Raw genomic sequence first — 26432 nt, 5'->3', positions numbered from 1 at the left:
AAGAAAAGCTCATCTACTGAAATAAGAATTAAAGTTCTCTGTGCTCCCAGAAGGCTTCTGCCAGTTTTTTTAGTCAACTTGCTTGATTGTTTTTAAACCCTTCTTGAAGGACACAGAACAGCTCCACTGTGTCGAGTCCTGGCCATCCTGCCAAGCTTTCTGTTGGAGCTCACTTCACGACCAGCTATTTACTTCACCGCAGGTCCCATGTGCTTTGGATAGTTTTGGCTTAAGCCTGAAGAGCAAACGAGAAGAGACAGCTGCTTCTCTGCAGGAACTTCTCTCACTGGTGACCCTGGGGGCTGAGCTGGCAGAGCTATCTGGACTTTATAAGAAGGCTGCTCTATTCTTTACACATATTAACTGGAGTAAAATATTTACTTCAGATGAGAAAGTGTTGTATTTTTTAAATGAAGAAATAGGTTCTGTGCCTGAGCAGACAGATTTTTAGCATTTTAAAGCTCACCTAACGAGCCTACCTTAATTTAAAATAAAAAGGCAACCTGATTCATTTTTGCTAAGAAATAAACTCTGCCAACAAAAAGGGCCTGAAGACTGAAATAAACCAACAATAAAGGGAACATACCTTCTCTTCAAAAGCCTTACATACAGGGACACTCAGATGTTTGTTAAAGGAAAAACAACATACAACAGTATTTGCAAAAAAGCTTAGTATAATCATTTGAGTCTATAAAGTCTAAACAATAAATATGAAGAGTGTACATGGCACATCAGAGCAGCTAAATGTTAAAATAAGTACAAATTGGTAACACCTATATTGCCAGCAATAAATTTGTTTCACTGCTGTGATACAATACAAGCAAGATGTTTTTCCAAAGGAAAACCACAGAACCAAGTTGATACAGAAGATGACACGGAGACAAATAACAAGGCACAAAAACCTCTCTTGCAGCAACCCTGTAAGGCACCACTGTGCAAACGTGATACTATCAAAACCTGCAGTGGAGAAATTCTAAATGTGTTTAAATGACTGGATAATGTACTTTAAAGATGACACTATGCTCATATCTTCGGGAATAAAAATACTTACCAATCTTTATTTACACTTATAGGCTTTCAAAAAGCAGATCAGTGAAACAGGTGAATTAATACTCAGATACATGAGTCACAATTAACTTCTCCCAGACAGCTTCACAAGTGCAACTTGATCATGACCTATACTGGCCTTGTTAATGGAGTCTTGGATCCAACATGGTGCAGGGGGAAATGCTGCCAATTATGTCGAATAGTGTGGCACACTTGTAATTTTAACAAAATAGACTTAAGGGATTAGGATGAGACTAAACTCATTCTCACTTGCAACCAAAAATTACTTAAAACCAGAGATAAAAGATCAGTGGCATTAATCTAACATTATACCTAGGGATCCTAATATCCAAATTTCTAATTTATACCTTTATTTAAGAACTGTGCACTGGCATTTCTTCCCTGTTCTGTTATCTACTCAGAAAATCCACCATAAGACAAACTACAGCAAAAATCTTCTCCCTTACTAGAAGGTTAAAGAAACTAAGTTTCTCCATTTTTTATTATGTCCCATGATCTCTACTGCATCCTCCTAGAAGTTTTTGTCCCCTCTCCAATTACATAGAAGTCTCCAGATTGTACTGAAATTACTTACAATATGCATACATTGGACAAGTTTATACAAGATGAGAAGTGGGTTTCACCAATAACTACAATTTTCTTCTAATGAAAGATTTAGGAGGCACTCAGTTTCTCATGAGCTTCAGATACATGAATAACATTTTTCACTTGGGAACAAAGGCAGCAGACTACACTTTCAAAACCTCCTGCTTCCATCCCTGCAACTTGAACAACTGTACAGCACATAGTAAACAACTTGAATGAACCCAACTATTCAGTTATTGGCCAAATTCTGTGTTCTTTCTTACATGACATGTTTTACTCTTTTTACTCTACACTTCATTATTTTACCACAAATCAAAACAGTTAAGGTCAGACAACCTGTAGCTTCAATGATGCTCAATTTACTGAGCTGCCAGAGAGGAAAATCAGGTCAATCTATCACATTTTAAACAGTGGAAATGGAAGAACAGTCTTCAGTGATAAATTAACATTCATAGAGCTACTGGCTGAAAGGCTGTGCCAGCTTAGGCATACTTCATTCCTTATATCCAATCCTGTTTTAAGGAAACAAAAATTTGAGCAAATGCAATGTAAACAGAGCCAGGTAGACTGCAGCAGTGAAGGACAACAATATCATTGATCTGACAGGTTTAAGGCCAACTATTCATCACTTGAAGTATATTGTACTTTTCCATGGCACTTAATACACTGAAAGTTAGTACTGGGTGACATTAAACAAGGGTATACATAATCATATCGTACGTAATATATGCATGTAGCTTCAGTTCCTAAAATAGAAAGTTCAAGTTTTCTTGCCCAAATAAAATCCATTCGTGAAAGACCACCTGTGTTTTCCTATACTGAATAAGGTAATATTACCATTTTAATCAATTTAGTGCAAACTGACTTAAGTCTCAAAAGACATCATTCCTTAATTTTTAGTCACTACTTACCAAATGCCCCCATTTCTTTTAAAAGACAACTACAGTGGTGGGTTTTTTTTCCTTAAAAGAACAGCAAACACTTGACAATTAGCATGCTGTTCTAGCCTACATTAACAAAATTTGCCGATATACAAATCATGTTTTGGTCATGCAGCACAGACCCATCCTCAAAATAATCTCTCAGTTCAATCAGTCTCAACGAGGTGCACAGTACTGGATTTTAATTAGCAGGTCATCCTGGCCACTCCATACTCCAAGCTGACAACAGCAGGCTCAGCTTTAGAGAACTCTTCCACGAATTCGCTGTAGCGATTGTCTGCTGTGTTGCTGCCCTCTATAGTTCTTACAGCATCGTTCACAGGGATCAGTGGCTGCTGCTTTTTGAAGCAGGGAGGGGTTTTCAGTGCAGGAGGAGCAGACTGCAGACATTCTTTCACAGGGATTGTATCCAACTGTCCATTTCTCTGCTTTATTTTCTGAAATACAGAAAATGGTTACTGGCAGTGAGCATCACTGCTTTACTGATAATATTCTGCTTTGAAAGAAGTGCTGGCCAATTCCTGGGTCACACATATAGAATCACAGAATACCAGGTTGAAAGGGACCACAAGGATCATCTGGTCCAACCTTTCTTGGCAAAAGCACAATCTACACAAGATGGCCCAGCACCCCGTCCAGCTGAATCTTTTAAGCGTCCAATATATTTAGGCCATTGGACAATATTTTTCTCCACAGAATTTACAGCAGATGCTACAAGCACTGTATGCTTAAAGTTTGCAGCTGAACAGAAGGCAGAAAGGTTGCCTGTCAATGTCTGTAAAGAAGGAGAGGGTCTTCCAGGCTTGCCCCTTGTTTGGTTGCTATCACGATGGGAATACTTTCTGAGGTACAGGCAAAGGAAGAAAGACCTTGGTACTATTAGCAACCAAGGAGCTTGTAGTAGACCACGAGGCTCTTAAAACATAACTTCATACCTCAGCCCTTTTGTCCTTCCTAAAAGCTTTCTAAAAGACTTTCCTTTATATCTGGAAAAATGCTAATACAGTTTGTTCCAATGAAGTAATATACCAAAAGATGTCAACTAGAAGGCAGAACTGGAGGAAAGGACCTGTCCTAGAAATGAGCAAAAGGTGTTTTGGTGGGTTTTTGTTTGTTTGTTGTTGTTTTTTGTTTGTGGGTTTTTTTTGTGGTGTGGGTTTTGTTTTTCTTTTTTTTTTTGGGGGGGGGGTGTTTGGGGTTTGTTTTGTTTTGGTTTTTTTAAATTCAAAAAAAATATCACCCAGTATCTGGGAGCTTGAACAATCTCACCCAGTAACTGGGAGCTTGAACTAATTAACTGAACTGGTTTTGTTTGATGGTCGGTTTGGCAGTTTTGTTTTTGTTTGTTGATGATGTTGATGTGTTTGTGCTCTACAAAAAACCTATACTGAGCCCAGAAGACTTCAGTGTCTCCTGACACCAACTTTTTCAAGATGGAAACAGCAGTAGGAAAGTCTATATCAAGATTTCAAACAACTCAATCTCTTCATCATTCAACTGCACCTAAGCTCACATTTCTCATTTAACACCTTGGAACAAGGTTCTAGTAAAGTAAAGTCTCAGTTTTGAATTTTCATCTTGCTGAGTCTTCTGCTTGCTTTATCTTGAGTTTTCATCTTGCTTCTTCAATTGCACAAAACCTTTTAGATAAACTAAGATCTGAAACAGTTTAAGATTAAGTGACTGGAATTCATTACGTACCAGTAAGATCAGTTTAATAAAATCTTTCCTCTTGGAAAAGCTGTACTTTCCTCTCCCGCACCCCAGAATAACATGAGTTAAGTGTTACTATTTCTAGCCACACAAAAAAGTAAAACTGATAATTAGAGAACTTCTGCATTTCTTCAAAGGTATTGTTCTGAAGTTTCAGCATCTTAACTGACAAGAATAAGTCACACTAGAATAAAGTGAGATACAGTGTTCAGTCCTTCCTGCTTGTTTACTGCAGCAACCTATTAGAATTCATTTATAGAAAACCGATCCTTGGATTTACTGATCGTCAAATGAGCAGCACACTCTGTATATCCCATAATTAAAGTGACTTATGATAGCATGCATCTGCATATGAAGTTAAGAGAAGGACAATACTTACTGCTTCCATTTTAGTAGCTATAATGGAAATAAAACATTTTCAGTCTCCTTGGTTTAGTGACACAGCTGTAGCTACAATGGGTACCTTGTCATCTAAGGCAAGTTTCACATAAATTTAAACTATATTAAGCCAGCTTCAGCAATGCTTTCTTTAGTAGCAGAAGCACTTTTACATGATATAGTCCAGCAGTAAGGCACAATAAGTTGTGTTTAAGAGCAGAACACCGGCTGCATTGTCTGGCATTTAACATAGAAGCACACAGTAAAAGTCAAAGTCAATATTACACAGATCAAGTATTATGCCATACAGTAGTGATGTTCACACAAAAGCAGCCCTATTAGACTATAAATGTAACTTTGAACAAGTCACAAATAAGTACATTTATTTTGCAATACTTACAGCTTCCAGTTCTTTAATGTCTTCCTCCAGCTGTTTATTTTGTTCGTTCATGTTCATTATAAGATTGAGTACAGATTGCCTGGGATGCATACTTCGATCAAACTGATGGTACATATTTCTCCAGAACCTGCAGGTAGGAGACACTTAACTATGCATGATAAAGCACCAAAGAAAAGATACTGTATGTAATTCAAACTTACTTAAAATTGAATGATGCAGTATTAGGCTCCAAAAGAGTTAGTTCTGGAGAAAAATCTGGATTATATAGAGGATTACGGTATTTCTTTTGTTCATTCAGAAGGAACGGCCATAAGGAATAAGTCTTCTCTTTCACTCTTAAGGCAAAAAGAGATTACAGTCAAGACACTGAGCACAAGCAAAAACCAGAAACTGTTCAACTCAACATAATAAATCCATCCTAACTTTTGGCAAATAAGCTACCAGAAATAGTTACAAATCTTAAATTAAAAGCTTTTACTAATACCTTCTTCCTGGCATATGCTAATGTTGAACAGAACTATCAGTTTTAGAAATACTAGTGTTTATGCTGTGCAAGTTTTGCATAGTTGTAATAAATGCTTTTAAAACACAGTTTGAGACAGATGAACTGATGAAAACTTTACATAAGTATTAATAGTTCTAACTGACAGTAATCAGTCTTGAGCAGGCAAGAATTTTAAAGTTACCTAAAAATAGATTGGGGGACAGAATGAGGTGATGCTTCCAAACTTAAGCCTACGCATTTTTAGGGAAAAAAGGAAAAACCACACACAACAAAACAAAATCCACACACCACACCACAAACCAACACCACAACACCAAACAGAAAAGGAGGTAGAAACAAGCCTTAACTTTCCCTATGAAAAATAAGCATGGGGTTTTCTCCCATAATTAGAAAGACTGTCTTCAATGTACAAAAGCATGACAAGCACTGCTGTTCCCTGATGCAGTTCAATATCATTTTCAGTACTACCAGTCTTGTCTCTGTTTTTATTCAGAGCCTAAAATAAAGAAGACTGACAAGAGTTCTTAGTCTGTTAGAATAAACAAGACACATTACAATACATTTGCTTACTTTAGTTCTTCTCGCTCTTTTTGGCAGTTTCCAAGGAAGTTACCAAACTGGCATGAATGGACGTGTTCATGGATCTGAAGGAGGAAAGCTTCGTTGTACTCAAAGGCTTGTGGAAACTGCTCGGTCAAATTCCACACACTTTCTAAAAACTGGGTGAACACTGGTGAGATCTCTTTTGGATCACCATCCAACTGACAACACCTGAAAAAGATTCCATAAACAGACTGAAACTGGTCTAAGTTTAAAAAAAAGTCTTAGCTGTACTTGTTTTTAAATCACAGCACATTAACTTGACAATAGCTTTGGTCTGGAGATTAAGCACCTAACTTTGAAAACTGGGGCAACTTTTGAATAGAAATAAGTCTATATTTAACCTATCTTCCTGACTTGTAAGTAATCACATCTGTATTCAGTACAGAAAAGCAACATAAGACAGTTAAATTCCTTTGTGTCTATTACATCCATAGTCAACATTTGGAGTATAGGAGCTAAGCGCAATTTCATAAGCAGTAAATAGCAGCAAGGCTATTGTCATAGCTGGCAACAGGCAGATCAAGGGAAAAACAGAACTCTTAACATATAGTTCTTCTAAATGTAGTCCTGACTTCATCATTAAACAGTAAACACAAATGCAAAGTCATTTTTTAAAGATTCCAAAACTGTTTTATATTCCCTAAATAGCTGGGATGCAGCTCTACATTGGTTTTACATCATCTATGCAAACATGCAGACTGAGATGCAGTTACTGACTTCTGAGAGCTGGGTACCAGTAGCACTAGAAATTTGTGTCTATAATATAAATCAATTATCCAATAAGTACTTGAATAAAAAGCAACACACAAAATGCATTGTCTACTGAAAATAGCTTGCTCATTGCAAAATTTCTAGCAACACTGCAGCAGTTGAACATCTACAAGTTGTCTTTGTTTTTAAGAACCCTTAGTTCAGTTCACTATACACATTTTACTGTATTGGAAGAGTGAACTACCTGTCAGAGAACTTGTGCCCAAAAGAGATCCAGTCTTTCTCTATCAAGACCTAGAAGGTAAAACCAAACAAAAATCTCAACATGTTATTCAGTCTTACATCTATAGCATTAACCCCACAGGTTATTGATATATTGTATTTTAAATCTGAGTCAAACTACAGTAGGAGCAACTACTTGTGACTTGGTAGTTCCTTTATTTTCTTGGAAGTCTTTAATGAGATTCCCAAAGCAGTGAGGACTAAAAAACCAAAAAGATTAAATTACTTCCCTAAAGATTATACACATTCTCCCTATTCACCAGAAACAAATCCTCTTCTAATTCCTCCTCCTTTTCATTTTCACTGCTTGTAATATTTGTGGTAGTTGGTTGTAACCAATACATAAAATTTTATGTACTATCTTCCAAGAGTTCCCATAGCACCTTGTACAGTCACTGCAAAACACTATTTCTTTTCCAGCTCTAAAATTTGGAGTAATACCACCAAAATTCCTCTCTATAGAAAGACCAATTTAGATTACTTAAATAGCTTCAGGCCTCTGTCACTGAGGCTGTTGTCATCGTTATATTTTGATGTTGATTTTGGGACAAGTGACAAACAGTTGCTATGATTTTGTACATTTATTGTCTCACATAAGCACTTTGGAATCCTTACATTTCATAGGTAAGGGGTGTTTTTTGATGCAAAAGGCAATCATTGCAACATTTCTGCAGAGTGCCTAAAGCAATCTGCTATTTGCATTTCTGTTTTTTAGATTTTATATAAATGGTTCTTCCCAGGAGCAAAGTATTTCTAAAAGAGAGATGTATCAGTAGACTGCAAATCTTCTATTTGTAACTACAAAAAGCAAGTATCAGTAAGTATACACTGCTCACTTTCACACAAACATTTTACATCCTTTGTTTCCCAAGGAACAACATAGCAATGCAAGAGCTCACTTACCATGAATCCTTTGATTGTTCTGTAGTAGGAATCTAGTAAGAGAGCTCCAAGAGAACACACTTGGGAAGTCCTATCCCAGCCATCTGAGCAGTGCACCAATACGCTCGCACTCTCAACTGCTATTGCCTGCAAAACAGTTGTTCCTTAGTGAATGTTCTACTCTAGACAGAAATCAAGATTTGGTAAATAAATACAAAAGCTATGTTTTTCCTAAACTCACAGCACAGATGATTTTTAACAAAGCCAGAAAAAAAATGTTTATTATAAAGAAAGGATTTGATACTATCAGAAAACTAGGAATTTCTCTCCGTGGAAAATATAGAAAATTTCTTAAAAATAAAAGAAATTCCACTACCGCCTTTGCACAAGGTAACAAGAACATCTAGAGTGGTTGCCAGTTCTCTTTCTACCCCTTGTAAAACTAAACTTATAAAAATCCCTTGCAAATGCATAATAAGAAAGAAGTAGACTATATACACTACAGACCAAACATGCTAAAACAAACCAGTTCAAACACATGACTAAAGATACCCACTTGTTCATCATTATACTACACAAAAGTTAAGGACTAGGGAACACTTATTAGCTTCAGCTGAGAATTAACATCCTGTTAGTCCAAGTATTTTTGAGAGTCAGCTTCAGGAGAATCAGCCACTTTAAAATTAACTCCATTATTTCACCTAGTAAAAACAACAGATCCAGGTTTTTTTTCTTCACCCAGTCTCCCTCAGGTCAAGCCCTTGGCTTCACAGGTGCCAGGCAAAGGCAATTGTTCCTCTGAAGTCTTCATGAAGAGCCCCATTTCCTTGCCAGATGAAGTCAGCACAGCCAATTACATTTCTCTGCAATTAGCATCCCAGGACTTCAGGTTTTTGGTATACACTAAACAATGGTTTGCTTCATCCACCTCCAAACTGGTTACACCTTTCATAAATACTTACAAGAACGAGGGTGCATAAGAATCCCTTCATGTCCCAACAGCATTTAAAACAATCCCAAAACATTAGCTGGCATATTTAACATCTCCAGTCATAAAGAAATATGCAATACTTACATCTGATGTGCTGTTTTATCGGTTTATACTAAGTATCTACTTCTAAAAAGGTCAGAGTTTTACACATGACATAATATTAAAGTATGATTTTGCCTAGTAGCAAGCCAACTTGCCATCATACAAAGCAGCATTCAAGTTACCTTAACTAGGAAGACAGCAGCATCCAACACAGCTTTGATATGACGCAACCATCCAGAACTCTCCAAACCAGACAAAAAGTCATTGACAGACAAATCCTTTGTGCCACAGACTGAAAGAAACCAAGAGTTAGAAAGACTTAAGCATTTGCAGCTACCTATACCCTGCAATGGAGAACAAAGGAATAATTGTATATTGTTTCTAATGCCCTATGCTGTAAGCTTATTAGAAATCCTTCAAAAGCCACCACTAAAATAGTTGAGAGAGGTACTACAAAGCGCTTTCCAAAGTTCAGTTCTATAGAACTACTCTTGTCATTCGTGATTACTGTAAGATCTTTGTCTTTTTGACAAAATAACATTCAAAGCAAATACACTGGTTATCCCCAACAGGGAACCTTACCCTCACCTTACCAAGGAAGGCAATGCAAATGCCAAAAGCTTACCAGAAATACTTAAAAATTACAACTACTAGGAGGATGTGGCTGCATCGAGACAATACAAACAGTTCAGAGAAGTCAGACGGCCAGAGTTTCGTCACCTTCTCCACTCTGCTAAGAATAAAGCGAGTACAGTACAAGGACATGGTGATAAACTGAAAACCATTGAGATTTTTTTTGCCTCCAGAACTGACATACTGCAACTCCGACTCTGATCTCTACCATTCTTCCCTGGTATACTTTGATCCTGCAACAATAATGCCAATTGAGAGGGCAGGGAAGAACTCAAGTTAAAGGAAAGCTGCCTTGCAGTGTAACAGCAAGGGGTATAGAGGTAGACTGAAAGTTTCCCCACACAGACACCAGTTCACAAGTAAGACAGATAACCTGGTTCATGTATGATTTTGAGTAGCAACTCACACAGTAACATTGCTGTCCAAACGTGACAAACTTCTGGCAATAAAAAAGAAATAGTTGCTGGCTGACGTAGAATCACACATAGCTGAAGTTAAGACAGGATACCCAAGGTTGCCATCTACAAAAATACCTCCTCCTGCCACAGCAGAAGCCTATGTCTATCAAGCTAGCACACTCCAAATGAAAATAAAAAGGCTCTGCAGCTGAAAGCTGTCAGTGGGGATATTCATACAGCAACTGCAAAATAATCTTTATCTTCAAGTATGGGAGGAAGCGAGTCAGCAGAAAAGGCAGAGAACAAAATTCAAAGTCATTCTGTGAAGCAGTTTCATGTTCAGTCAAGTACCTTGATGTAACAAAGGCTATAAACTCCTAAAGCACTGCCTCATGGAGCTTTTCTTTACCTGCACTGCACGATTCCCAGCTTTCAGCCACACACGTTTTGATATACTGTCCACTGCTCAGGAAGAGTCATGGTGGCAGTTGCTGCTGAACTGGCAGAGATAATTCAGACTTCCAAATAAGTATTACAGCACCTTTTCTAAAGCTGCTAGATCTCTGTCATCTAGAAAAAGAGTTTGCAAGCCATAGCACCATGAGGCAACGAAATATTAAGAAATCCCTGGATCCCAGACCTAACTGTAAAGGTCAGTCTAAGTATCAGTAAAAGCAGTAAAGGTTAAGCTAGTCTTTCCCTGGTCTTTGAAGGAGATAGCGTTGTTAGGCAAGAGTTCTGCTTCTAGAAGGTCTGCCACATGGAGGAAATCAGCTGAGACCTTGATCCTTTCAGCCAACTCACACTCTCTCTACACCAGTGGTTCCACACACTTATTCGACCACAACAGTACACAAACAGGTCCACTGCTCTGTAGTAAAGAAACAAAAAATATTGAAATATCTGGAAAGTCAAACATCAGCAGGGAAGAGACTGGACAGACAAGACAATGTCTAGAGGCACTACTGATGGCCACCCACTCCTATATTCTCTAGCTTATGGTTTAAAGCACAAACTTGCAGCTAGAAAATAAACAGGCTTCCAGCCCTCAGTTGGTTTTCACCCAGATACTGCTGTCAAAATCCGCTTTTGATCAGAATTTTCATCTTGGTAGAAATATTTCACACTGCTATTTGCCCCTTCTAACTAGTTTTTTTATTTAATAAACTAAAGTAAAGAACACAGATGTTGAGCCCAAAGAATTAAGACAGACATTTTTATACTACTTAGTGACAAAATAAAGAAATTGCACTGACACTGTTTTGACACTAATATGCTGAAAAAAATAATTTCCAGTCCCTTATGGACTCAGAAGGAGTCAAAGATTATTTATGTTACCACCAAGATGTTTAGCTACTTCACAATCATTCAGGATAGCTTTGGCTATATGCATCCCATCATAAATGCACGCCCCACATGCATCTAAGCCCCTAAACCTCAATGTTGCATTGCATTGCTTGATTGCCTCAGGCAACTCAAGAGTTGACTAAAGCCTTCTGATTGAAACACAGTTGGCCAGAGGCAGAGATTGTTTTTAATAACAAATAAACAACCTCCCCATCCCCCATATACACACTCAACAAAAGCCACAAAAAAACCCTTTAATTAACACACTTTCATCATCAAAATATATGCACCAACTATAGCAGATATTATGGAGCCTTTTCCTCAAATATTTCCCACAGAAATGTTGTTTCTTGACATAGGCAAAACCCTTTTGTTTATCAGAGTTCAATCTTTTTTGACATATAATACTATATTTTTTAATACATAAACCCTGGACTTCAATACCACAGCTACAAACATAGTCTATGTGTAGATTCTTCCATTAGTGTTACATAGAGGGGCAGTCTGTCCATCAGGGGAGCAGAGTCATCATGTCCACACTGAAGAAAGCCATTTTACAAAAGTTTAGTTTCACTGCAAGCAAGATATTTAAAAACCAGCTGAATCAGAGATGAAAAATAGACTGTAAATCACTCTGGTATGCTCCATGGCATAATCTCATTACAAAAGGATGTTGGGAAGGTTTATGTCTCACATTCTGCTTGCAAATGGAATTGTTTGATTCTAAAGGAAATTAGGAAGATAGACAAAGAGCCTAAGAGTAGTATACATGCTGAAGAAGGAATAACAGTTGTTTGTTATAAATAAAACTAAGGACAGTCTCAGTTACAACAGCTTTTGAAAGAACAGGGTCACAGGTATCACATTCCTGATCGAAGAACACTCAGTTCAGCACATGGAGGGGAAGCTGGTACACAGAAGTTCAATGGCATTTTCCTCATTTTAAGCTATAAACCATTTCCATAGCACTTCCTTCCTGACCACCCCACTGATGGAACATTTCTACAGGGGTCTGAAGAGTAAATTATTGCATACCTCCTGAAATTTAAATAGTCCTTCCTATCCCTAGAGTTGCTTCTACTTCTGGACTAGGATTCGACAAACTCTATTGAATTATACAGACTGAACAGAGGTAAAACAACTGTGTTCATTTACTCCAAAACCTAATCCAGAGAACAAGTATAGACATTACATATGACTTTGGTTTAGTTCTCCATACAAGGAAAAATAACATATTTCATCCTTAATGAAAGCTGCAGAAACATATTTGCTAACATGGTAATAATCCTACTATTGGTAGAATGCTAAGCCAAATGAAAGGAAGTTTGTGAGGCTGAAGTGTGATATGCACACACTTCTGCAGCAGAAGGCCTCTTAAAAAAACAAAAAGAAGATTTATTGGCTAGTTTTCTGGAACTGAAGAAGATATTAACGAAAGAAATAATGATTATCCTAAATTTTAAAAAAGGCTCATGCTGCTGTTCCTTCCCTTCAATAAAGCATATGCAAGAATAACCACAAAAACACATTATCAAAGCTCAACAGTATTCCACACAATGCGCCTGAAGACAGGCTAGCAGCAGATACTGACTTAATGAGAGTGAAGGAAGATTATATCACCAGTCTAAGATTTCTTGACCAATGTAGCCAGAATGCCTTTATCAAAATAGTCTTCCATACAAGTGTAAGCCTTCGCCATGACTGGAAGTATTTGTGTATTTCTACAAGGCAAGCACTCACACATATCATTTATTGGGTGTGGAAGCCTGACTTCTACCACTGTAATCTCAGTATTAATACTCCACAAAGTATCTTAAATCTGTTTTCAGCTGTTTACCTAAACAAAACTTTAACAGAAATATTTAACAAACTTCTGCCTCTCCATTTTCATGGTGAAGTGGTTTGCTTTTTCCCCTGCCCCCCTCTCCACAAACACTAAGAAGTAACTACAAGCACAGAAGCAGCTCACCAGGCCAAAGAGGTAGAGTTTGGTACAGACCATGTGCTTACTGAGAATTCTGTGGAGCTAAGTGCTGCTTGAAGAAACAGTATTCTATTTGTGAAACTGTATGTACAGACACACACTATTTTGTGCATTTATATTACAAATGTGTATACATACATGTGTACTTAGAGAACACAAAAGTCTTTCCCACAATCCACTGACATACTAACCAAGTTCATCCAAGACATATGTGCCACTCAGTTTTCTTCAAAAAAACTCCATTCATTGGGTTTACAGTTCAAAGGTAAAGGTTTAAGGTAATTCACTACCAGAGAGCACAAGCAGCTGGTGATAAACACAGCTGGTATAAAATACAGAAATATCAACAGAGTTTGTGTAAGCTATTATTAAAGACTTCAGTGAAATATTTATCTTATTTTCATATATGCTGTTAAGGTACATTTAGAACATACCTTCCAGAAGTTTTTGCAAGCTGGATCTCATTACATGAATATTCTCAATGCCAACAAACTGGAATCTAATGTTAGAGTAGTTGTCTTCATTCTCATAGCCCTTCCCAGCAGCTCTGTTTGCAATTGCATTAAGCTTAAAAAGGCAGAATAAAAATACTGAAAAACAGTACTTGAAATAAAAATCTCAAATTAAGAAACAAAAGTAATGCAATTTCAGTGGAATACACTGGAAAAAAAAAAACCACACAAGAGCACATACTATGTACAGATTCTAATAAATTAACAGTTTGTGGCAAATCAACTTGAAAGCATTCACGTGTAAGAAAGGTATGGTACATAAAAAGCAACATATTTAGAGTTGACATATCTGAATGGCACATTTAATAATTTAATTATTTCCTATTGTCTTCTCCATCTTCCCACCAGCAAACCTTTACTTGTTTTCAAACATTTCTGATCAAAGACACTACAAAGCAATTAACCTAAAAAGGAAAGAGTAAGACCCAGACCTAAGCACTTTCCAGGCATCCTAAAAATGGCAATTCCAGGGGCAAGAAGCTAATAAATTGTTGCAGCTATAAAAATTACAATTATAAAAACCCCATAACTGGCTCAGTTCCAGTCTATCAGACCAACCTACTGTTGAACCCTGCTCAAAGTAAGTACAGATCCTACAGCGTAGGATTTTCATTTTACATCCTTATTTTCCAGCTTCTATGTTCAGAGATTGGGTGAAATGAATACTAACTTAAACACAGAAGGTCTAAAGAGTGGAAGTTACTCCACACATTCCAACGCAGGTCAAAAACCCACTAGAATTCAATTTAATTAGACAGTGATGAAGTACAACCTCAGAAGGCTACAACAGAATTTCCCCTGCTGTTTCCTGGCTAAGACAGACAACAATAGCAGTTTTCACAGAACATCTACATAGAACACAGCACTCCCATTCTAAAAGAAACTCCAAAACAGCTCACTATTTCATTAATTTAATTTCAAACAGTTACAATGACTTGGATAGCACTGAACTATTCACTTCTCAACTATGTTTTAAGTATATTTTTTAAATACACCTCCTCCAAAGTTCACTAGCATATTTGGTGAGTTCTAACTGAACTGTGAGAGGGGTTCGACTTCTTTAAGAAAGCAAGAAATTAAATGCCTGAATAGAGAGGCCTCACCTTACCTTTGAAGGACATTTTTGCTCATGATGGAGTAATATTTAACTCCTTTTTTTTCAGAATTACACTGTATCTGTGTACTCTAATGTTCAGGAAGAAAGGCTTATCTGTAGAGTCTGAAGTACACACCTTTGGCCTGGTGTCCATGACATACATGTAGCGGTTTGAAGGATTTGCTTTACTGATGGCTTGCAACATGTGTTCATCTTCCAGGCACCTGGCACTGAAACCTGAGAGAGGCTGACTGCATCTGCAGATTGCAGCCTGTCATAAAGAACACAACACAAGTTACCATCAGTTTAATCCTTGCAGTTGAAATGCTTTGCATAATTCTAAAAAGACACTGAAACAAATTGTTTCATTTGGCAGATAACAGCACTAAGCTGAAAAAAGCTCAGGTGTTCCAACTTTAAGCACATCACTCGAGATCTTCAAACATGGTACCTAAAAGTTAAATCTAAAGGTTTAACAACATATTTTTTTTTCTAGTTTATCTACACAGGCAAGATACCAGTTTACATAACGGACTTTGCTCAAGTATAAAAACGTCACAAAAGTATAGGCTGGAGAAAATACACTTCAGGAAAGCATGTTACTGTCCTGGTATAAAATTAATTATAGTTGGCTTTACTACTGAAAGTATGATTTTATTATTGCAAGTACAATATGCTATTGTCTGGTATAATTTTCATCATATCATTTTCAACAATATATTGTATTTCAGAAGGTATCAAGTGCATCTTCCAAATAGTAATTATCTTCAAATGCATTTAATAGGTTAACATTCATTCTTCATACATTTCTCAACTCGGCAAGGTGACAATCCTCCTCTCCCTTCAAAGACACCCCTGAGCCGAGACAGGCAGATACTGCTTCACACCACTCCCTACCAAACCCTGCAAAATCTTATTTCTTTCTCAAGTTCTTTTTACCTTGCAAATTTCTCCTTAAAGAACCAGCTCTCTTCTTTTGGTGTTGTGTTTTGGTTGGGGTTTTTGGTTTTGATTTGGGTTTTTTTTTAAAACCCCCATTTTGACCTGACAGATTTTATTCTTGATACATCAAGGAAGACAGATCACTTGACAAAAAACTACCTTCAGTTACCTTATGGTGAGTTTCCAAAAGCTTTAAGAGATTCAACTGATTACTTAAAGAATTAATTTAAACTAGCTTAGCTTAGTTCAGCATCCTGTTAGACACCACTAGTGTCAGCTCTATTTAAGGTTATCATGAGTTATATCATTCATACAAGCCACTGTACTTACTTCCTTACCCACCCTAAACTACTGCCAAGTGTTGAGAAATAGTTTTCAGTGCATTTGCATTAAGAGGAAGACACACTATACCTCTTTGTTTTTATGATAATACGACAACACTGGGAATCTTCCTTTGCTTCTGAACTTGGAGCTACCAACAATTATAGGTTTGCTTGCAGTTACAGGAACATAGAGTTCTCTAGGATAGGTTTCACAAATCTGCAAGACAGAGATACACAAAAAGAATTTCATGTACAAGGCACAAATCCTATACAAGTTCTATTGCATCCAATTTAAGAGATGTTAGGTGAAATAAGAGAAAGGATAATTGCTAATGTGTTTCTCTATATACACGTAAATAGCTCAGAAGAGGAGGCAAGCCACGGATAAACAAGTACAAATTGGTACCCAAGTTATACAAGCAAGCACTGGTATACTAGCATTTGACTCTCCAGAATGCAGCTCTTCAGGAGAAATGCTAAGAATGTGTTTCCAATAAAATAATGAAATTATTCCCCTCATTTTTTGTATTTGCAGACTACAAAGTAAGATGAAATCTAATCTGTGAATCAGCTGCACCACTACAGCCAACATTGCAAATAGTAAAGTAGGATCCTTCTCAGTTAAGAGGGAAAAAAGCTGCAGAGCACCACAGTTGCTGGGGCTGGGCTTCAAACAGGTAAGTATACTCCAGAAACAATCCCAAAGACATGCATCCATGACCATCTACTCTCTCAATGAAGCTTTGGAAAAAATCTTCAATTAGAAAGTTATGAGATTGCACACTGATGAAAGAGTTAACACTCTCCACCTGCAAGTTTTCACTTATGCTGTAAGCCAAGTGACTTCATAGTATCATTTTGGTTGGAAGAGATCTTTAAGATCATAGAGTCCAACTGTTACCCTGGCACTGCCAAGTCCACCTCTAAACTATGTCCCCAAGAACCTCATCTACACATCCTTTAAACACCTCCAGGGATGGTAACTCAACCACTTCCCCGGGCAGTCTGTTCCAATGCCTGACAACCCTTTCAGTGAAAAAGTTTTTCTTCATATCCCATCTAAGCCTTCTTCTGGTGCAACTTGAGGCCACTTCCTCTTTTTCTATTGCTTGTTACATGGGAAAAGAGACAGGTGCCCCATACTACAACCTCCTTTGAGGTAGCTGTAGAGAGTGATAAGGTCTCCCCTCAGCCTCCTTTTCTCCAAGCTAAACAAACTCAGTTCCCTCAGCCACTCTTCAAAAGACCTGTGCTCCAGACCCTTCAGCAGCTTCATTACCCTTCTTTGGACACACTCCAGCACCTCAATGTCCTTCTTGTAGTTAGTTTACTTCATAGTATTAGACTGTTTTCTATAGGACTAGAGTCAGATGATAAAGCAGAAACAAATGCAAAACAAGACATGTTTCAATTACCACGCTTACCTTATAATCACGATTTGCATCGGACAACTGCCAGTTAGCATTTGGCACTCCCATTCTCTTATATTCTTCTGATAGATCAATGAGTTCCCAACCTTTGACCCGCTCAGTTTCTTTTTGTTTTGGATTATAGGAGAAGGCATACAGTTCTTCATATTTTGCTAAAAAGGTAAAGAAAATGACTAAGTAATGAGTTGTCCCCAAAAATGCCTAAGTGAAGAAAGGTAGCACAGTTGACAACTCTTGAAATTGCCCAAATTGCAGAGAAAGTTTCAGGCTTCAAAATTCCCAGAAGCAAGACTAAATAGATACTTGACACTCTTGCAGTATTTATTCTGCAACTATCATACAGTTAACTGATACAATTAGATATTTAGTTAAAGGTAGGTTATCAGAGCTTTCTCAAGTGTCCTTGACCTATTTCAGCAGGGACATTTCTAAAGCCACAAGGGCAAAGCAGAAGTCAGAATATGAAGACAGACAAAACTAAACATGACTAAAGGCAGAATTGTTAGAAGACTTCACAAGAGCTCAAAGAACAAATGATTTTTGGATGTACATACAGAATTTTACGTCTACTAACCTTTAAAGGCAATACGCTTTAAAGTTTTCTGTAAAGCAAAAGCGCTTTCAAAATATTTTGTTTTTCATAATACCCTAGTCACATCACACATGACAACATTTAACATTGTTATAAACACAAGGCAGAAAATAGAAAAGATCATACATACTATGTGACAAGAGCATCTTGTAAAGCTGAATTAGTATTGCTATTTTAGCATCAAAACTTAGCTCTATTTTTGAAACTGAACGAAATCAGTAATAAGGCAGTATTTGCTTAGTAGCGATCTATCTGTGGAACACACCAGTTAATAAAGACTAAACACATTTATATTCACAATTTCAGGGATAACATTAAAAACACACACAAAAAAATAATCCCAGAAATCTCACATTCTGTTAGCAAATATCAGTGACCTACAAAAGTCAGATGACACATCTTCTGAATTTGTATGCAGGTTAATACTTAATCATTAAAATTCTTTTATATATCAAATCCATTTAAAAGACTTCCACATAATGCATGTTTTAGCAAAATAGAAAAATAATAGATTTTTTCCCCATCCCCATCCCCTACCAACTTGCAATCCAGGCATGTACTGCAAAGTCTTTTATAGTTAGAAGTATTACCTGTTCTTGACAGCTGAAGCAAAGAGTTATAAATGTCATGACAATCTCTCTCCCTGGGAATGACAAAGTGAACTATCCTGAAGTTCTTGCACTGGATGACAAGGGGGCAGCCAAAAGTAGTCAAGGGAAGTTTCTCCACCACAGCGATGTGATGATGTAATATCTGTGGCACACAATAACTCACATCATAAGTAGGCTGATGAAAAATGAGGACAGCATACTATTTACAAGAGCACATACAGGACATTAAGTGATGCTGAATATGTATTTTGACTAATTTGGTCAATCAGTTATAAAAATAAATACATTTAGAACAAGAAATCCAAGACAAGCATTTTGGTCAGGATACCATAATTTGTCAAAATTTATTCTCTTCCTTCACATTTTGAAGTGTTACCTAATGTTTGTAAGGAACAGTAAATATCGTAAATGCAAAAGTGAGAAGTTAAACCCCACTACAGTTGTTCACTCCTAGAACTTTGCTAATCAACAAGCATACATCTAACTGTTTTTTAAGGATCTACAGGAACATACTTCAGAATTTTCAGGCAAAATAAAGCAAGTCAGGGAAAGCAACTCAATGCATGAAAGATACAGAAGATGCTGAAGATTTTAGAATTCCAGTATTTAACATCTACAGAATGAACAGGAGATAGGAAAAACATCTCCTGTGTTACCCACTGTGTTATGTAGACATGACAGTCTAACTAAATGCCTTTCAACCACTTTAACAGCAAACTGTCACAGTAATGAATATACAACAGCTCTCCATAGATGCATCTGCATGGCAAATCTACACAAAATTTAGGAGAATACATGAGAAGGTAACAGTTGTTCAACCATGGGAAGAAAGCCACAGATGCATTACCTCAACTGAACAAGATGTTCTTGATAGCACTTCAATTACCTCCCTGAAGCAATCATCTTCTTTTAAATATTGATCAGAATCAGACATCTGAAAACTGTGCTGCCAAATATGCATTTACAAAGACTATATCTTGGAGACATTATCATAATTATACTTGGCATTTGCATTATCATCACAAAAACGCAATAGTATAGATTTAATATGGGGGGAAATTGAACCTTTTATCATAGTGCACAAGTAATGCTTCCAAATCATGTTCTCCCCAGTAAGCCATTTTGTATGAAAGGATACCAGTTTGGTTTGTACAAAATTGCACAGTCTATCCAAGAACAAATCACAGGAAAATAACTTTTACTGAAAGCACCATGAGGTATCTTGGAAGATAATGAGGATACAGGATTAAGTGTAATCCGAAAAAATGTACTTAGAAAAAAAAAAGATAACCACACCCAGGGAAATGAGACTTCACCCTGGACGGTGACAGACTTAAGGCACTAAACTCAGGTAGCTGGGCTAGAGTGGAAGCCAGAACTCCATGTTCACATGAGTGACACCAGGGCACTGAGCAGAAAAACTAACAGGAATTACTGCACTAGCCAACTTTGATTGTACAACATTGGTAGTGGTCACCAAGAAGCTGTAGCCCCTTCTCAATTATTTTATTCCAGACATGAACACTTGGGAAGAAACAACTGCTTACTACTCTGAAAAAGGGCACAGGATCTCCAATATGCCACCAAAACCTAGATCTTTGGATTTTGCTTTCTCATTTAACCTATGCAGGATCTAAATACAATATAAGTTAACACAGAAATTCTAAACCTGATGCTTAAACTATTTAGCAGTCTCTTGCTTCTGCCTCTGAACTGCAGTTCAAGTCAGTTGGTTAAAGAAAACAACCACATTCACTCAGCAATGTAAGTGAAGGTTATAGAAGAAATTACAACAGCTTGAAAACAAGTGAACATTTTCAACACCACCTGATTTCAAATGCAGCAGTGTCATGCAAGAATACAATCTGCAAATCATTAACTTATTAGGGTACCATGAACAAGGAGAACATGTAGTATAACTTATACCTTGGATTAACATTTTAGTAAACAAATTCAACCTTAGATCAGGAAGAACAAATGCATATGAAGAACCTATGCTTTTGAGCCACAAGTATTCGTTATCCTTACCCAAGTTTCTCTCTGGCTTGAATCTATGAATAACAGATGAGTTGCTGTGAGGTACAGTGTTCCCGTCACTGACTTATTGCTCATGCTGAACCTATCTAGCAATTTCACTTGTTCCACCTGTAAGAAAAAGAGGGGAGGGGGGAACAAAATTCATGGGTTTTTTTGCAGAACTTGGAATCCTAACTTCAAAAGCTTTGTCAGTTTGTGCAATAATTTTGAAAAATTTTGAAACATAACACAGCATACAAGGCCATTCAGGCCAAACTATTAAGAACACACTGGTGGTCACATAAGCTTTGAGAAGACTGACTAGTTAAAATATGCTGTTTCAATACAAAAGCGCATAATGAAGATACAAGGTTAGGCTCATCAGAATACTTACTCCATATACATAGCTACTACAGTTATTTATTAGTAAACTTGATACCCTGATTTCTCTTAAAAAAAACCAAAAACAAAACAAAACAACAGTAAGAACAATGAATTACTAAGCTTTTAAACTGCTTCCCCAAAGTAGAGCAAACACACACACAATTTCCTGTTACTGAGATGCCAGCACTGAATTAAAAGCTTATCTCAGCAGCATGCTTCGTCAGCTGTCTGCAGACTCAAAGCTATAAGGATTATGCCCTCCTGACTTCACTTTTAGGTATCTATTGTCTTCTATATCATCCCCAACTTTAAAAATTCAGATCATCATAACTTCGCCTCAATCAAAATAAATTCTAATTAAGTGCACATGTTATGATTATAACAATCTCCTAGGAATTGAAGGATTGTGCTGGCATTTGGATCAGATATTTCAATCTTGAGTCTTGCAAGGGTCGCTTCCTCCTCCTGAATAACATTAACACTTATCTCAATCCTATGGAAAAACATTTCAAATACAGTGATTTCTAGATACCCTGAATTTTCTCTGCTGCTCATAATTTCATGAGCTCCACAGTTTGCTGTATTTAAAGCAAACATTACATGATTTTGTGTGCAGCAAGAGGAAAGGAAAACTGAACGCCTTATCTCCTTTTTCTTGGCAGCACTGCCTCATTAGCACCGAGTTAAGGCTCGTATATTTGCGGCTTGATGCTACTGCCACTGAATACATGGCAGAACTCCAAAGTCTTCCACACCAGCAACACCAACACCTAGAAGGGGTGACTAGGAGAGCCCACATCTACCATATCGATGTTCAGCTGCTTACTTCATATGTACAAACTTAGTCGTCTACTAAAACCACATACAAAGCACTAAAATTTGCCTTTTCAATTCAGGTATTTCTTACAATCTAGGAAGGCCTAATTTTGTGTTTGAAAGTTAGAAAAGCAATTTCATACATATAAAATTCTAGATTTCAGTTTAGAAAGAAAAAAAAAAAAAAAAGAAACCTACATGTGTCAGTACCTCAAAAAACATTAAGATGTGACCAGCACAGTATCAGTGCTCAGATACAGAGTTGCATAAATCACTATAGCACAGCCAAAACAAATAATTCATTTTAGGCAGTTCTGCAGCAGCAACTGCTCAGTATCTGCCACTGTACCTCCCCAGCAAACAGAGAAGGACACAGAAACTGTTCCAGTTTTGTTACAGTGACTAACAATATCCTGCATGCTAAGTTACATGCTTCTCCACATCACAAAAGATGTGTTCTCAAAGCTGTATGTCTACCTTAGATGAAGACAGGTATTAGTGCTCCAGCTTCCTCTTACATAGGTGGTCTTCGACAATACTGAAAGCTAAATGCTTCACATACTTTTTTTAAAGACAACTGAAATATATTTTAGATACAGCCTCCAGAGATGGCATGTTCATTTAAACTTGACTCAACCAGCTCTAATTGGGTCTCAGCAAAACAGACACTTTTTTTCTTTGCTTTTTCATTGCAAAGTTTGGCAAATCCTTGGTTACGAAAAACTGGTCAATTCGCAGTTTTAAAGAGAATGTGTTCACAGATTAAGAGACTGAAGACTGCTATTGAGTTTTAGCATATCTGTAAAAAGAGATCATTTAAGTAGTAAACAGTGATATTCTGACAGTAGCTAGCACTAACAAATCAGGGAGATTTTAAACCAATAAGAATTTCAACAGCTACCTCAATAGAGTATTTACAGTGAAAGCATCACCAGACAGTTTATGAGAACTAGGAGCTGCTGATTAAAGGAGAGATTTAAAAAAATAAAACAAACCAACAAAAAACCCAAACAACAACAACAACACCAACCACAAAAATAAGTGTTTCAATATAGTTGACAAGTTGAAACAGAAAGGAAGGCTGAAACTATAGCTCTGAAGTCTTGCATTAAAAAAAGCTGAAGAATAATTAAACCAAGACAAAACCAATTACAGTATATCATTCAAAGACCCTTTTATTACAACTTTGTATGGCATTCACTGAAATCAAAAGGAGTTTTCCCTTCCTCATTTATGTCTATGGGTTGCAAACATAAGCTTAGGATTCAGCAGTCAAGTTAACCAAAACTTTCCATCTCCAGTAGAGATGAAAATTTTTACTAAAACAGATTTGACTTATAAGATACAAGCAGACTTGACTGAAGGAGCTCCAATATTTTCCACTAAGCTTTGCTTTAAAATATTTTAAGAACATCTTAGTTCTAAAGCTTCACTGCAAAACCATAATATTCTTATATGTAATTTCCCCCCCACACCACTTATGATATATTGTAAAGTGGTTTTCATCATTTGTTGTTATTTAAGTACACGTTGGCAGACAGAAGTCTGGGGTTTTCTTAAGTTTACTTCACTTCTTCATTCAATGTAAATCTACTGAACAGTTTAATATCACAAAAAGCTAAATTTGATTTCAGGTAGTGGTGCTGACCATTCCAAGACAATTTTAATGCCAATATTTCCAGCAAACTGAAGTTTGAGAGGGAATAAACCTTATTTCATCACCTTCTCCTAGGGCTGATAGCTTCCCTAAACAGTAATTAATTTGTGCAAGACTGCATTGTTATTTCAAGCTTATTTCACTATTGCTTTAATAACACAAATTGAAACCAACAAACAAAATGCTGTTAGTTTGGAAGAAGTAGATATGTTTCAAAACAGCTGGAATGAGATACAACTTGAACCTACACATGCACTGAACTTGTAAGGTCCACAGTGAAGCTGTAGTTTTTCTTGCTTTATATAACTGTAATACCCATAATTACTACCATCTAGCATACATGCATTTTAATCCACCCAGATATTCAATAAAACAATAGCTCGCAAAAAGCTAAGCAAACATCACAATTATAAACAAAACCTTATGCTACTTCCACCCACTAAATTGTTATTTTTTAAATGGATTTTTTTTTGTATGAATTATGAAAACAATTGCTTCAAGTAGTAAGTTTTGTATCTTACAAGTTGTGTTCAGAGCTTGTTTCTCTCCTCGGTCATTAGTACATGAAGTACTTTTTTCCTAGCAGGTGCCCAAAAACATGCAAAAACACAATCACTTGCAAATGCCAAGAAGTCAGTGACCTGTAGCCTTTCTAGTCCCAATTTCGGGTTTGAAACTTAAACAGCTACTGAGATCACCAAGACACTTTGGTTTTAGTCTGGTTTTTATTTTGAAATTAGCTATTGACTGTAAACAATAAAACATTCAGTTCTGAAAATAGCAGTTTTGTGCTTATAGGTAAATAGGCTGATAAAGAACCCTCATCTCCAACCTGTCAGCTTGGTGCAAGATTATTCCATCCAGTAAACCAAAGTGTCACTAACAGTACCTTCAACAGAGACCTTCCTCCTGTTTCATATATACACACACAAATATTTATGAAAAATAGAACCAGACATACACATTTTATATAAAATCATATAAAATATGTAAAAGATATTACACTCCCAAATTAAAAGCTTGTTCCTTTATATAATTGTTATAAATCTACTGTTTGGAGCCAAAACATGACCACTCTCTTTCTCCAGAGATCTATAAATCCAGGTTAAAGTCAGACTGCCAGGGAACTGATGATTTGACTATTTCCAGGACACAACAGAGAGAGGTAGCTTTATTCAGCAGACCTTGCAGTCAGGGCTGATGAGCAAGGTGAGAAAAATATTGTTGGAAATGTTATCCTATAAAAGCTGTAACTTTAAAAACTTTGAAATTATTTTCAAAACTAATAAAGACTCAAATAGATCTCTTTTTTACATCTTCATTATAGAGAACAGACAAACTAACAAATTAAAAATTAAAAACAATTTAAAAAAATCAGAAAAGTCTAAAATGTCAACTGCAGCCTAGCTAGTTTGAGTGGCCTAACACACTGCACATATACTGATATGTTTGCATTCCTAACAACACACACCAGAATCCTTAAAAGGAAGAAAAAAAACAAAACAAAACAGTGTTGTTTTTTACAACTGATTTGCCTCCATAGCTAGAAAAAGCTGCAGGGAACCGCACCCCGAGCATAAAACCCGGCTACAACCCGCTCCCAGCCGGCTGCTCTTGCTCCTGCCCCACAAGCCCGGTCACACCCGCACGGCCCTTCCCGCCTCCCCTACCTCAGCTGACGGTTCACTCCCGCGGGGCGGCACGCACGGGGCTCCCCATGGGAGTTTTACCCCTTCCAGGCCCTCGGCTCGGAGGGGGCTCAGCCGAGAAGCGCCCCAGGCCGGCCCTGCCCACCAGGAACAGCCTGAGCCGGGAACCGCCCGAGCCAGACAGCCCCATCGCCCGCCCCTCGGGCGCCCGTGGCCACCCCGAGCTGAAAGCATCGGCTACAAAATGGAAGGAGGAAGAGAAGGACAACATCACCCCGGCCCTCAGCTGACAGCAGCGGGCAGGGACTGCCGAGCCAAACAGGCCCTCCACGCCCCGCAGCTCCCGGCGCAGCACCGGCAATGCTGCCGCTCCTCTGCTGGCCGCCCTGCCCGGCAGAGGAAGGCCGAAGCAGGATACCTTGGTGGTACGGATGTGCTCCATAGCGGGACCCCTCAGCCACAGCGGCCGGTGGCCACCGCCCGCCCTGATGTTGCCGGGGCGGCCGTCACCTGGAAACGCTTCCGGGGCGGGGCGGACGCTGGGGCGGGGCGAGGCAAGGAGCGGCCGCCCTGCAGCGCCCCCTAGAGACGGGTGTGCGACACTAGGTCTCCGCCGCATTATGGGCAGAGCGCATGCGCGATGGGGAAATCACAGGCGCAGGGAGGCGGTGCCGTGTCCGGGGCGGCGGAGGGGCGGCCGCTGTGGCGGGTGTCAGGATGCGGCCGTCGGAACGGGCTGGCAGGGAAACCCGGCCACGCTGTGTCCCGCAGTGCTCTACAGATTCTCCGTGAAAGAAGAGTCTTCTCGAGTCTCGCAAACGGGGAGACTCCTGAAAGAGTGTCCTTTTTGTTGTAGTATCACAAAATCACAGAGGGGCTGAGGTGGGAAGGAGCCTCTGGAGGTGATACCGAAAATTTGGGGAAAAGCACTGTTTTGAAAG

At 37.9% G+C, this 26432-nt stretch overlaps 1 protein-coding gene across 4 annotated transcripts; it reads right to left on the bottom strand.

Annotated features, from left to right (window-relative positions):
- Positions 1 to 202: 202 nt before the first annotated feature.
- MTMR6 (myotubularin related protein 6) lies at positions 203 to 25990 on the bottom strand. 4 transcript variants are annotated; one of them, XM_080348552.1, is made up of 14 exons: positions 25910 to 25990; positions 20998 to 21114; positions 18949 to 19111; positions 17761 to 17918; positions 16425 to 16553; positions 15208 to 15342; positions 13898 to 14030; positions 9284 to 9393; positions 8090 to 8215; positions 7149 to 7198; positions 6161 to 6361; positions 5286 to 5420; positions 5086 to 5212; positions 203 to 3031 (listed from the first exon to the last, which is right to left on the bottom strand). In XM_080348552.1, exons 1-14 carry the CDS (start codon positions 25931 to 25933, stop codon positions 2780 to 2782), a joined length of 1860 nt encoding a protein of 619 aa, XP_080204678.1. In that variant the 5' UTR covers positions 25934 to 25990; the 3' UTR covers positions 203 to 2779. The 4 variants fall into 4 exon arrangements, with proteins under 4 accessions (XP_080204678.1, XP_080204679.1, XP_080204680.1 ...); XM_080348553.1 differs by lacking the exon at positions 25910 to 25990 and adding an exon at positions 25513 to 25549; XM_080348554.1 differs by lacking the exon at positions 25910 to 25990 and having other exon boundaries at positions 18949 to 19001; positions 20998 to 21076.
- Positions 25991 to 26432: the final 442 nt, after the last annotated feature.

Source organism: Nesoenas mayeri, assembly GCF_963082525.1.
Source record: "Nesoenas mayeri genome assembly, chromosome: 1".
Lineage (NCBI taxonomy): Eukaryota > Metazoa > Chordata > Aves > Columbiformes > Columbidae > Nesoenas > Nesoenas mayeri.
The sequence above is the reverse complement of the archived record's forward strand: the minus strand, read 5'-3'. Positions and strand labels throughout refer to the sequence as shown.